This window comes from Cucurbita moschata, unplaced genomic scaffold, assembly GCF_002738365.1.
Source record: "Cucurbita moschata cultivar Rifu unplaced genomic scaffold, Cmos_1.0 Cmo_Scf00033, whole genome shotgun sequence".
Taxonomy (NCBI): Eukaryota; Viridiplantae; Streptophyta; class Magnoliopsida; order Cucurbitales; family Cucurbitaceae; genus Cucurbita; species Cucurbita moschata.
Window position 1 is genome coordinate 1,749,975 of NW_019268549.1, and position 13,909 is coordinate 1,763,883.

The 13,909-nt window shown below is 38.2% G+C and overlaps 3 protein-coding genes and 1 long non-coding RNA gene across 4 annotated transcripts; all 4 read right to left on the reverse strand.

Annotated features, from left to right (window-relative positions):
- Positions 1-547: 547 nt before the first annotated feature.
- On the reverse strand, positions 548-6,688 carry LOC111430199 (GTPase-activating protein gyp7). The gene is made up of 5 exons (XM_023066365.1): positions 6,138-6,688; positions 4,876-5,011; positions 4,738-4,787; positions 2,468-2,521; positions 548-2,315 (listed from the first exon to the last, which is right to left on the reverse strand). The coding sequence occupies exons 1-5, from the start codon at positions 6,281-6,283 to the stop codon at positions 1,076-1,078; spliced, it is 1,626 nt and encodes a 541-aa protein (XP_022922133.1). The 5' UTR covers positions 6,284-6,688; the 3' UTR covers positions 548-1,075.
- Positions 6,689-7,342: 654 nt separating this feature from the next.
- Positions 7,343-10,593, reverse strand: LOC111430206 (probable 6-phosphogluconolactonase 4, chloroplastic). Its single transcript, XM_023066370.1, has 3 exons — positions 10,221-10,593; positions 9,672-9,807; positions 7,343-8,467 (listed from the first exon to the last, which is right to left on the reverse strand). Exons 1-3 carry the CDS (start codon positions 10,583-10,585, stop codon positions 7,997-7,999), a joined length of 972 nt encoding a protein of 323 aa, XP_022922138.1. The 5' UTR covers positions 10,586-10,593; the 3' UTR covers positions 7,343-7,996.
- Positions 10,594-11,105: 512 nt separating this feature from the next.
- LOC111430207 (probable 6-phosphogluconolactonase 4, chloroplastic) lies at positions 11,106-13,664 on the reverse strand. The gene is made up of 3 exons (XM_023066371.1): positions 13,389-13,664; positions 13,029-13,164; positions 11,106-11,811 (listed from the first exon to the last, which is right to left on the reverse strand). The coding sequence occupies exons 1-3, from the start codon at positions 13,535-13,537 to the stop codon at positions 11,338-11,340; spliced, it is 759 nt and encodes a 252-aa protein (XP_022922139.1). The 5' UTR covers positions 13,538-13,664; the 3' UTR covers positions 11,106-11,337.
- On the reverse strand, positions 12,189-13,022 carry LOC111430212. Its single transcript, XR_002708298.1, has 3 exons — positions 12,842-13,022; positions 12,674-12,676; positions 12,189-12,420 (listed from the first exon to the last, which is right to left on the reverse strand). It is a non-coding gene; the product is annotated as an uncharacterized LOC111430212 (long non-coding RNA).
- Positions 13,665-13,909: the final 245 nt, after the last annotated feature.

Sequence of the window (13,909 nt, forward strand, 5' to 3'; positions counted from 1 at the left end):
TTTATATTCTATGATGATATTTTTATCTGCAGCTCTAATTTGGATGCTCATTGAACACATTTATTCTCAATTTTCTCATTATTAACGGAACATAAATTGTGTGTCAATCTAAATTATGGTCTGCGTTGAATATGTTGGTCATTGGATTTCTACCGCTAGAGCTGAGATTGACAAGACAAAGATCCAAGCGGGCTGTGAGATTGACAAGACAAAGATCCAAGCTATGCTACACTGGACGACCCTTTGAAACATTCATGTCCTTGTTTCGTAGCCAATTATTATCGTTTGCATTTTTTTACCCAAACTTTCACTTGCCACTAAATGGTATGAATCCTACCATGCTATTTGAGACTACAGAAAAATTTCAAAATAGACATTAAATGTAGTTAATTTTCAATCAAGTCGAGTTTCATTTATGGAACAACGGCTTCAAATAGAAAAGCGAGGCTTCATTTAGGGAAAGGAAGACTACAAACACTTCGTTGGCTGATTGTTAATCTATAATCATGTTGTCTAACATAAATAGAGATACCTATCAGATCAATACTTTTAACAAAAGGAAAAACGAATACTTGAATTAAGTCAAGTATAAGATATCACACAAACACTATAGGTCAGAAGTTCATATAACTTACACCACAAAGCAAAGCAACATGACTTGTTTGAGACATATATGCGAACACAGGAATGGCGAGTTGATAAGTTTTGATACGAAAACAGGCGTTTCCATGAATCATTGGATTCGGTTCTATTCTAAACATATCATCCCACAGAAACTTCACTGATTCGCCATCGTCTCACCTCGTATATTTCAGACACAAGCCAACTGGTTTTCTTCATCATTTGAATGAATGCCTGCTTGCTATGATGCCTTAACTTTTGAGGTTTTATAGTATGTGCACTAACCCAAACAGATATTCTAACTTAGGAGCTTTTCATTGTAAGCTGCAGTTCCGACAGCATAACGAAATGGCCCCAAGTTCCCACCCTTTTCAGGACCCCAACAGCCAAGACTACCATACCAACAGGTTAGTGAAAACTAGAATGGAAATGAAAATGAAAATGGACCCGTCACTTATTGGAAGGACGTCTCTATCTTGTCGTGTAAAGTTACCACCAAATCGTGTGCACCGTCGAGAAGCTTCCACACATCAAGGTGCCCAGCCATGCTATTACATTCCCTCAGAATTTCATCCATGCTATTATACTTCTCTATGATCAGTTTTCTTCTCTGTAGTACTGAAGCAGCTATCGCATAGAGCAGTAAATCATCTGTTGGGGGAGCTCGTTGCCTTATCCGGCTCCATGCAGACTTCCCTATTCCAGCCCTTATGGCTGCCTGATCAGCCCACATAACTTCCCACAGACATAACGTCTGCTCAAATGTCAACTCCCTTCTGAATAGCACCACAACCATCCGATAAACGAAAAAGCAATCTTCGGCCTGAAGTTTCTCCAGGTGCTTGTAAAGGTGCGAGTCCTTGCACCTAATAATCTTGGAGACTATATTTAATTGCCTTATAATGCCAACCTCATCGAGCCTAAAGTTGTGGCGAGCCTTGTGCATGAAACCAACAAAACACCAGAATGCCTCGTGATCCTCTGAAATCACGGTTATGATAGGAGAGAGTAGATCGCTCATGCCTTGACAATAACCAATTTCAGGGTCATAGAGAGCATATGCTTCAAGAATTGCCACTAGCCTTGCAGCATGGAAAATCATACAAGGTTCTAGATGGTCGTAATCAACTAAACCAACAGCTTCAGCGTACTCCCTAGCTCTGTCATTCGAAACCATTGCTTGAGATGATGACAAGTATGGTACCCATTCTGAGTTAGAACGAAGTGCATCAAGTCGAATAATCCGCTGCCATGTTGTAAAATCTTCACTATTAGGTAAGACCTCAGTCCTTGAGGGAGAAGAATTTTCCTTGGCCGTCGTATCAAGATAAGGCTCTTCCATTCCATCCGTGGAGGGAAAGGTTTGAGTAACATCCAAGTCATCTGAGGAGTCTGAATCCGACGAATCTGAATTCAGTACCAAAAAACCATCAGATGTTATCCATCTTGAATTCCCCTCCCCTTCCAACAAAGGGCAGAAGGCTTCATCTAAGAATTCAACATTGGAGCACCTTTCTTCACTTGAAATGGACTCTCTAGCACTAACCCCGTCTTCAGAAATAGGAGAATCTATGTCTCGGACAAGAAAGCCATTTTCCCCATCAATCATGTCCCTAAATTCATTCCACTTAGAGCTTTCATTCCTACGTTTTATTAACCGCCTGCACTGTTTACGAAGTTTTTCATACTCCTTTCTGCATCAAAAACATTAAAATTGTAAAACAAAATCCGTGATAGATGGATGTCAATGAAGAAAGAGAGAGAGATCTCTTGTAACAGTCTAAAGTACTGCATAAAGAATCCAGTGTAAATACTAAATGAAAATTTAAAAAGATATAGTAAGTACCTTTTTTGAGTCTTTACAATATCCCTTTCCGTTTTAGAGCTCTTGAGGTCATAGCTGTTCGAAATCATAGGGTCAGTCGAATCAAATCAATGCAACAGCAAAAACTAGAAACTCTGTGTTTCAGTATTTGAACCGCAGAAATTCAGAGCTTCAAAAGCAATATAGACAAGAAAATATCGCAATAAGATTAAGCATCAGAACAGGATGGTATAGTTATATGTCGATCAATTTCAGGCTTCAATAAGGCATTATTCAAATGATTTCATAAAAAATATTAACATAACTGAAGCAACATATAAAACACAATTTATCCCTAAATAATCTCGCAGCTGGTTGAGTCAATCACTTGAAATGGAATCCCACTAACATTTTGCTTAAGTTTAGGAACTCATATTTACGAGGGCCTAACTTCCCCTTCTTCGTTAATAGTGTCTTTGTTCATGTACACACTACACAGAAATATCCAACATTCATCATACAGCTGAATTAGGAAATTCAAATGAAACAATCTTATGAAGTTGAAGCTAAAAGGCAATGAACCAGTGAGGGCTATCTACTTCTTGTCATATATTCCATTCCATGTACAACCAAGTGCAAGTGTATAACAAAGAATTAATCAGACATTTTGAAGCAAACTGCAAGATCCAAGTCTCTTTTTACATATACGTTTATCATGAGGCAAGGAAAATGTATTCCCTGTGGTATGGGATAAGACAGGTCAACAAAGCCACCCTAACCATTATTAATGAACAACTCATCCAAGAAAGACACAGATACAAGGTATGTATAGACATTTCATTCTACCAAAATCTTAAGAAATGAACAGGATGATGACACATCATTTTTAAATATTCATATATTTTAATAATCACTTTAAACAATATATTTGTCAAGGCAAGACTCGAACTTTTAGGTTTATGGCTTCGTTGAATCATAAGAGACTTTAGAACAGGCCAGCATTCCAATGAGAAAAGGCTATGATTAATGCTATTATAGAAGAAGCTGGCACTTCCAATGAGAATAAACAAAGGTTTGAATTCTTTAGTCCTCCAATGATGTCGGAAAATAGTTTTTGGTTCTCCTATCCTTCAAAAATATAAAAATTCACCAAAATGTCTAATGACAGGGGTTATGGTACTTGTATTGTAAGTTGTGGTTATTACTTATACTACCAAGGTTCTAAAGAACAAAAAATTTAATGAAAATATTTCATAGATGGTATGAAATATTACTACAAGAGAGCTGAGGAAAAAGGTTGCCTTATTCCCTTGTCGTTGTCCTTGTCTCTTAGGTTGTTTTCTGTTTCCTCTTTTATTTATTTATTTATTTATTTATTTTGCTGATCCCTTCTGAATGAAATTCTGTTATGTTTCTCATAATCTGTGTGTGTGTTAGTGTGTATTTCAAGAGTATCCTAAACAAGATGCCTATCACAGAAAACTCAGTAATAGTAATGAGGTTTAGAATGACCTTCTAGAATTTTTACTTATTAAAGTGATAATCGATAGACATTATTTCTTTTTCACGACCTGTTTATACACTTGCACAATTTATAGATTTTAGTTTTTAAAGTCAAGACTCCTCATGCTACCTCAATGCTTATGCTTCATATCCTTGAAAGAGAATCTTTGACCCTGTTGTTAGCCTTTTAAACCATGATTACAACCAATAACCTCGCTTGAACTGGGTAAGATACTTGACATTGCTCGATTAGGTCATCTAATTAAGATACGTTGACATTGGCCCATGGAAATAGCTTGAGTTGTATAAGAAACTTGACAGCGTAAGACATTATATTTCCCAGAAACAAACTAGTAAAAATTAACAATAATAAATCACTAACAAACAAATTAACAATTTTAACAGTATTTTGAAGATAATATCAATAAATCAATCAGTTTATAACAGGCTTTTAAAACATTGACCAAAACCCATCGATCCCACTTGAATTGAGGACACTCGACCTTGCTGAATCAGGCCATCTAATTAAGATTGATTAACATCGACCCATAGAAATGGCTTGAGTAGTATAAGATAGTAGACAGTGTAAGATGCATTCTATGCTCAGAAACAAACTGATAAAAGTTTTAAAAACAAGTCACCAATAAAATTAACACTACTGATAGTATCATGAAGATAATGTCGACAAAATCAATAATTTTAGAACATGCAATCTCATTCACAAGGGAACAGAATAGTTCTACTTCAAACATGTCGGCCATTTATAATGAAAGTAATGGACAGAAACCGAGAGGGTGAGTGAAACTTACACTCCAAGAAGGAAGGGCCAAACCTCCGCCCGAATACTTGGATCAACACCCTAAATCACAAATTGCATGAATTGAGATAATGAAACTTCCACCAGATCTTAAAAGAGCAGTAGACAGTAGAAGATAATTTTGACTTACTCTACTGCGAACTTTTTTTAGAAACTTAATTCCACAGTCACGGAGTTTCCCATCTGGATTAAACACATTTTTCCAATGACGGGGTGAAAGTGCATGTTTTCTTTTTCGACGCGACCATGGTGATTTGAGACGATTCCTGAAATCAAAAGGAATGCCACTAAGAATAAAATTCTAGAAGTCCTTTGGTTGGGACAAAATTCAACTGCAGTTGTTATTAAACCAGACAAGTAACAGAATGTATGGCTTCCGAACAAGAATCAACATTTCAATTCATTGCAGGTTTAATTTTCTTGAATTTTTAAGGTATCAACATGTTGAAATTATCAGCAGTTATCAGGAAATTAAAAAAAATACATGGCAACAACACACTGGAACAAATTAAAACAAACCAAAACAAGTAATAACTTAAGTAGTCCCTCCCTCAAATCTTATAAGAGTATCTGAATTCCATCCATCCAAGTCAGAAGGATTGAAGTCATCTGATAATATTTGCAACATAAATTTTAAGGCAAGACAATTATCAACCTTCTGAGTTATGGGGTTGAGAAATTCCAACTTTGCAACGAAATGTTTAAATAAGAATGCATGAACATAATTACAAAACTCCCAATGAGATGCATGACATCAGGATCACAGTAACTTACGGACTCCTCAAGCAAGGATTCCGAAACCCTAACCATGTTTACACGGTAAAGGCGATCATGTCCCTAACATGCTTATATCCCTTTACTGGGACATTCCATTCCAAAGGTTTCAAACGCAAAAAGTAAAACAGTTGAATTCTTGTCAAATCCGAATCAAAAGAGGGGTGGAAAGGAAGAAGAAAATACCCTTCAATTTCAAAAAGGAAGAAGAAAACACCCTTCAATTTCAAAAAGGAAAATGTAATCAACTTGATTCATACAAGGGCGCAACAGACCTATTCAAAATAATCAGCCAGATTTGTACACGATCAAGACCCTCAAAAAATGGTTTGTAACAAGAAGCTATTAATAGCCAAAATGCACCACGAACACAAAGTTAAAAAAGCTCCTCACAACCATCAGAATTCAACAACCGTCGAACAGCTAAAATAAATTGAAAATAGAACCAAAGCAGGAAACGAAATAAATAGCACATGGATCTTCAAGGACACCTTGATCAGACTGAAATTAACCACAAAAAGAAGACAAAAAAACAGAGTTTGGCAGATTAAGATCGAGATCTAAATCGTGAACTAAAACCAGAACCCCAATTAAAGGGCAGCTAAAAGAGTTACTCACCGATCGGAGGAAGAAGTAGAAGATGGCGAAGAGGAGTTGACAACCACTAAAACGGAACGCAAGTGAACCCATGACAAGGAAGGAGGAGAAGAATTGGAATTGGAATTGGATGAGGACGAAGTTTGAGTTCTCCGCAGAGCTTTCATCGAGTATGAGGGTAAAATGTTTTGTAAATCCTTTAAGGCCTTCTAACTAGGGTTTTAAATATATAGATTTCTGAGGAGAAAGTCAGTCATGGCATCGATCAAGAAATGGAAGAGCGAAACACGTAGAGGTCCGGGAAGGCGCAGACATTTGCCGGAATCGAAATCGAACGCCGGCACCGGAGAAGGCGGAGGTGATGGCGGAGGCAATGATGAACATGAAGTGGAAATTGAAAAGGAAAAGAAGAGAGCTCCTGTTCTCCTTAAGTCCCAACCAACAGAAACCCAACTGCTTTGATTCCTTCGGCTTCAACGACTTTCCCTCTTAACGACAAAACTTCTCTCTCCGCTCTTCTCCGTGACACTCTCTCTCTCTCTCTCTCTCTCTCTCTCTCTCTCTCTCTCTCTCTGGTGTGGTCTTTGAGGAAGAGAGAGAAAGAGTGGAAATTAAAAACAAAAAATGATAGAAATTTGTCCGAAATGAGGTGTGACACGGAAACGACGTCGTTATCTCTTAATTATTTAGATATTAAAATAATATGGAAATTGACTGATAAAGGTTTGAATAAATTTGAGTTTTTTGACCAACTTTGAATTATAATGTTCTCTGAACAAATTTCCAAATTAAATTACAAAACCATAATTGAAACTTGTTTCTTCAAAATCAAGCTTTTAAAGCGTCAACCACTAATTTTGGGTCTAAATTAAAAAATTAAAAAATTAAATAAAATGGAAATTAATTTAGCTTGGCTTGTGGGAAGAGAATTGGAATCCCCAAAGAAGAGTCAACAAAGTGGATTGCTTTTGCTTTTAAAAGATGAAAAAGAAACAATAGAAAAGAAAAAGGCATTCCCTTTTTAGCAAAACCCCGGGATTCTTGCCTTAGTCACATATGTTTTAACTAATGAATTATGCTCAAGTTGATACATTCAATCAGTTGAATTAATTCCAACGATGGGTAAGGTTCAAACCTATGATCAATCACATATACCTTTGACTAGTTGAATTATCCTCAAGTTGATTTGTATATCCAAAAAGGAAGAGAGAGAGAGAGAAAGGAAATGGGTCAAAATATTGAAGATAGATTTTTGGTAGGGCTTGAAAATGATAGCTTTAGCAAAATTGAAGGCCAAGAGGGATGTTGGGGAACAATTTAGGACCAAAGCTAGCGCTATATTGTAGTGAGATAGTGACACAACACACTTTGGCAGTGTCTTGTAAATCAAGGCCTCTCCCTAAAGCAAACCAAGACCAATCATAAAAGTGTTCCCTTTTCCTCTGATACCCATCAGCATCATCAACCCCAAGCTCACACTCTTCATATCTCCCTCATGCTCCTACATTCACTTACCTCAAATCTTTAACGCCTTTGTTCAGAATTCATTGACTAATTTAAACAAAAACCATGAACAACGTAGGAAAGATGAACAAACTCTCCCAAAAGTCGTAGCTGATAGAGGAGGATCCGATCAACAAACTCTCCCAAAAGTCGTAGCTGATAGAGGAGGATCCGATCCATTCTCATACGTCATCGAAGACCGAGATCCTCCAGTATGTTTTCTCCACGCCTATTCAATTTTGCGTCCTCTCTTTTCAAGGAATGGGATGGAAAACTCCCACAAACTTACCCCAGGTTCTGATGAACATACAGAATCTCTTATTCAAATGCATAATAACTTAGATTAGATCAGCTCAGACTCACATATCTCTTTAACATTAGAGCTTGGAAGCAGCATCCTTGTCCAAGAACCATGTCAAAGCCCCTTCAGGAGCAACCCTCTGAACAGGTAATGTTTCAGAATTCTGAGAACTTCCTCCTCCTAGTGCAGTATACACAGCGTCGGCCTTGCTAGCACCAGGCGCTACAAGTGCGATGTATGCTGATGAGTTGATAACTGGGAAGGTAAAAGTGATTCTCTCTGGGGGTGGTTTAGGGGAATCCTTGATGTAGGTAACCCATTTCTGACTTTCATTGAGAAGGGGATGGCCTGGGAATAAAGAAGCCACATGCCCATCTGGGCCCATACCAAGAAGCATAAGATCGAATTTCGGGAACCCGCTTGCTGCTGAGACATCGACCACTTTGGTATTTACCAAATGCTTCAGGCAGGTTTCGTAATCTTCAGCTGCACCCTCAGCAGATAGTGCATCATTAATAGCATAAACGTGACCGGGGAGAATTGGCACCTATATAACACAATTACAAAAGAATATATTAACACGAGTGAATGATTCGATTCCCTATTATTAAAGATTAAAAAGCCTCCTTAAACAAATATGCCCAGCTTGATATTTCAGACGTCTAAAGCAGTGACCTTTGCCTTTGAGCAAATTGATTGCCCTTTTTATTTTAAAATAACCATTGATGTTAAGGACCACTTATCCACACCTTGACAAATCCAAAAAAACAATCACAATAATAGTTGACAAAGAACTCGCTACTAATGAGATGCTTATTATCATAAAATTTTAGGAGTAGGAGTTTTGCTCCCCTTTACCGCCTGTACCTGCCCCAAGGCCCACAACCATGAGACATCAAGAGTCTCTGGTATTAAGCTTACCCGAAGGTTTCAATTTCGGACCTCTAAGCCCATATGACCAAGAGGCCCCAAGCCCTTAGCAACAGGGCTGCCCCTTGAGGGCCATCGAATTCAAGCTAGTCTGTTAGACCATTGAGGTAATCCCCATGGTGGTTGACTGTGCCTGTAGCTCTCTCAATTGTGTAAAAATGGAAAACCAAGATCTTGTTTGATAACCATTCGTTTTCAGTATTCTATTTTTGAAAAATGGGTTTGTTTCCTTCCGATTTCGATGGTTTTCATTTTTCAAAAGGAAAGATCTATATTCATAGTCAAGTTCCAAAAACGAAAATATTTGTAAGTAGATAACAAAACAAGGAACCTCGTCAGTAGAAATAGTGTTTATAAGCTTAAATTTCAAAAACAAAAATAAAAAACTCAAATAGTTATCAAACACATTATTATCTTTCACAGAGTTACAATTAGCATAAGACTGCAATAGCCATATGATACAGCTCAAATAACCAGTATAATCTAAGAAAATGGTTTGGAGTTAAACAGATAATTTGACATAGAGGAGTTATTCTTCCTAGCAGAAACTAATTTGGATTAGCAATCAATAATTAAACTTCTGCAGAGGTAATCATCTTACCAAAGGAAATAAGAAGAAAGAAACACATTGTAAAAAAAAACCCCATAAACAAAATTTCACCAAAGTTCTATTTTAAAAATCATGAGAAAAAAGTTGTTCTCCTGAAAATCTCTCAGACAATCCCGTGGTTTAAGGCACAAATGAACTCTAAAGAACATGAATTAAAATGTCATGCCACCATTCTGTGTATATATATATAACATCTAAAAGTTAAGATGACCTGAGAAAGAAATCCATCATAAGCGAGTTTGTAGTTGCTGTCAACGTGATCTTTGGGTACAACTCTCTCATCAACCCAAAACACATGCCATTTCGACCAATCTATTGAATCAACATACGGTGGCTCCACCAATTTCCTGAAATTTGATACATCTACAAGTTAAAAATGAAAAGGAGGCTCTTCCTATCTCATAAGCAATCAAAGTTCTACCAACTATTTCACATTGCATCTCAAAGGAAAATTGCGAGAAAGCTTTGCAAAGTCCTAAAAGATCAAAGAGTGATTCCTGAATCCCGAGCAATTGACCTATGCATACATGCATGTTTCTATACTATCAGAAACAAAAGCTGGAGAACCTCAAGAAGCCGCATGTTCGATCTCATCACTACCACAAAGAGTCAACTCCGAAAAAATTGTACAGTTCAGCCTAAATCCAGTTCTTTAATTACTCCTCAATGAAACCAAAGACAGTCCAGGAATTGAAATTAGCACGCCTAATTGCCAATTTCACAACCCTAATCCAACAAATTCAAAAACCAAATAACTAACCTGAGGCATTTAATCAGAGATCCACCGGAGAGAACCACAGTGAAAGCGCCCCTGTTCTTAGCAAAATGATCCGACAAATCGGCAGTGTATTTAGCTAGAGAAACCGCCAAATCTTCCCCTGAATCAAAAACCCTCTTCTCCGATGCCATGTCGGTAGCGGAAGCAAGAGCTCTTAAACCGAGATGCTTCTTGGTGGGATGCAACCCAGAAACCCCAGAGAAAATTTGAGTGAAGCGGAGGGAGAGAGCAGGGGTTTTGGATGGAAGCGACAGAGAGAGAAGCGGAGAGGAAATCTTCGGAGGTCTTCGCAGAGTGGAGGAGAGCATACGAAGCGTGGAAGGAAGTGAGGGAGACGCGGAAGCCATAATATAAGCCGACAGAACAAATGGAGATATTGAGATGAAATAAATTAAGTTAAATTAATTTTTTTTAAAAATAGTTTTAAACTTTCATAATACCTTAAATAAATAAAAAATTAAGAATACCTTTAATTTAATTTATTTTTAAAATACCTTTAGTTTTTCAATTTTATTATGCATTAATTATTTATGAGTAGATTTATATAATTTTATATTTGCACAACTTTATATTATATTTTTAGGTGAGTGTATGGAAAAACCTTTTATGCCCTCATCTCCATGGACATCCTTACTCTCAAATTTGGGGCATTTGTGGATAAAATATAGAGTTCCATATGTTCTTTTTTTCATGTTATTCAATTTCAAATAAATTCTTTTCTTCATATGATTTAATCGATTTTTTATAGGACATGCAAGAAAACGACCCTTTCGTAGGGTCTTGTAGAATAATTTAGGACAAAAACCAGGTATACATATCTACGTAATTTGAATGGCCTTTCAAGTGCTTAAAAATACACTTGTTTTACCATAACTTTTTCGATACTTAAAAACAAAACAATTTTTTAAAAGTAATTTCAATCGCGCTCTCAAAAATACCTTTTCTAAGCACGAAGAAGCTATCGAATACAAAGATTTTGATCTTTGTTTATTCTTGCCCTGCATAAAACTACATTCAATTGCGAACGTACTAATACAACTCTCTTATTCATATGCTTAACATAAGCAAAACGGAGCTGATGAACACATCTCTTCTTACATTACAGCTTGGAAGCAGCCTCCTTGTCCAAGAACCATGTCAGGACGCCTTCAGCAGCGACCCTCTGAACAGGCAGCAATGCTTCACCATTCTGACCACTTCCTCCTCCTAAAGCAACGCCCACGGCATCTGCTTGGGCGGCGCCAGGCACCACAAGCGCAATGTAGTCCGATGAGTTGATAACTGGGAAGGTTAAAGTGATACGCTCTGGCGGCGGCTTGGGAGAGTCCTTGATGAAGGTAACCCATTTTTCATTCTCTTTCAGAAGCGGGTGAGCTGGGAATAAGGAAGCCACATGCCCGTCTGGTCCCATTCCAAGAAGATTCAGGTCAAATTTTGGGAACCCGCTTTTGGATGAGATATCGATCACTTTGCTACTCACCAACTGCTTCAGACGAGCTTCGTACTCTTCTGCTGCACCCTCTGCTGATAGTGTGTCGTCGATAGCATACACGTTATCAGGAGGTATGGGAACCTACTCAACACGATAAACAAGAAAAACTAAACATCAGGGAACGATTCGATGCCCTGCTATCAAAGACGCTGGAAACGAACACGTTTTTAAACACTTGGAAAGTTCTTCTAAATGGATTCTCTCGTCATTAAGCATCCATGTGCTTCAAATACCTACATAGAGATGAAAGTAACAGCCCAAGCTCACCGCTAGTTGTTGTATTTGGATTTTCCCTTCCGGACTTCCGCTCAAGGTTTTAAAATGCATCTGCTAAGGAGAGGTTTCCACGCCCCTTACAAAGAGTGCTTTGTTCCCCTCACCAACCGATGTGAGATCTCACAATCTACCCTTTTAGGGCCCAGTGTCCTCGCCTGACACTCATTCCTCTCTCCAATCGGTGGGATCTCACGATCCACCCCTCTTTGTGGCTTAGCGTCCTCGCTGGCACACTGCCTAGTGTTCACCCCTTCGGTTTCAACCTCCTCACTTGCACATCACTCGGTGTCTGGCTCTGATACCATTTGTAACAGCCCAAACTCACCGCTAACCGATATTATCCTATTTGACCTTTCACTTCTGGGCTTCCCCTCAAGGCTTTAAAACACGTCTGCTAGGCAGAGGTTTCCATACCTACCTTAAAAAGAGTGCTTTGTTCCCTCTCCAACCGATGCAGGATCTCACAATCCACCCCCTTCGAGGACCCGCATCCTCACTAGCACTCATTCCCCTCTCCAATCGATGTGGGATCTTTTCACAATCCACCCCCTTCGAGGACCCGCATCCTCACTGGCACTCATTCCCCTCTCCAATCGATGTGGGATCTTTTCACAATCCACCCCCTTCATAGCCCAACGTCCTCGCTGACAAATCATCTGGTATTCACCCCCTTTCAGGGTTCAGCCTCTTCACTGACACATAGCCAAGTGTATGGCTAACAAATATTGTTCTATGGGTTTCCCTTTTAGGCTTCCCCTCAAGAATTTAAAACGCATCTGATAGGGAGAGGTTTCCACCGTCTTAAAAGAATACTTTTTTCTTCTCTCCAACCAACGTGGGACCTAACAATAAAGTTCTAAATATGAAGGAACTGTTTCGAAAATGAACTGTCTGCTAATGTTCTTAAGGCATTTCTCTATAAAGGGATAAATGAACAGTCAAGAACACGAACTAAAATACCACGCCATTTCCATCAAACAAGAACAAAGAAAGAACAAAAACATGAAGAAAGTTAGTATAACCTTAGAGAGAAAACCATCATAAGCAAGTTTGTAGTTGCTATCAACATGAGTCTTGGGTACAACCCTCTCATCGAGCCAAAATATGTGCCATATCGACCAATCTATCGAATCAACATAGGGTGGTTCCACCAATTTCCTAACATTTGAGACACAAAGATCTAAAAAACCATGAAAAAGCAACACAACATCTCAAATGGAACAGGAAAAGTCTAAAAACATCAAAGGATCGAACATCCCAGAAGTTATTTCGCCTTAACCAGTTCATGAATCACCCAAAAAGAAGCAAAAATCGATTAAGTCCCTAAAATTTGAACAACGTTGAATCTCGATCAAATTTGAAAGAGAATTGGAAAAGGGAACCTGAGGCATTCGATCAAACATCCACCGGAGAGAACCACGGTGAAAAGACCCCTGTTCTTAGCGAAGTGCGCGGACAAATCGGCGATGTATTTGGCTAGAGAAACAGCCAAATCTTCCTCTGAATCAAAAATCCTCTTCTCCATAGCCATTTCAGTACCCAAAATGCAACAGCTCTCGAACCCAGATGCGTCTTTTATAGCCAACTGGAACGGCGTCCATTGTTTTGAGACCAATGGCGCGCACCTCGAATCTCATATCGTGGAGAATCTGGAAAACATGACCCTAAATTCTCCTTTTTTCTGAAAAAGGAAATACATTCAAATCCTTTTAACTTGTTCTAAAATTTGGCCCAAAAACGTTTTTTACTAAATGACTTTTATGCCCCTCGTCCTTATCCACCAAAAATGATAATTATGGATTATTCTACTTAGAAAAAAATAGTCATTTTAAAAAAAATTAATGAATACTTTTCATTTTCCGATAATAACTTTTAATTGTTACGGGTTCACTCGTGCTATTAG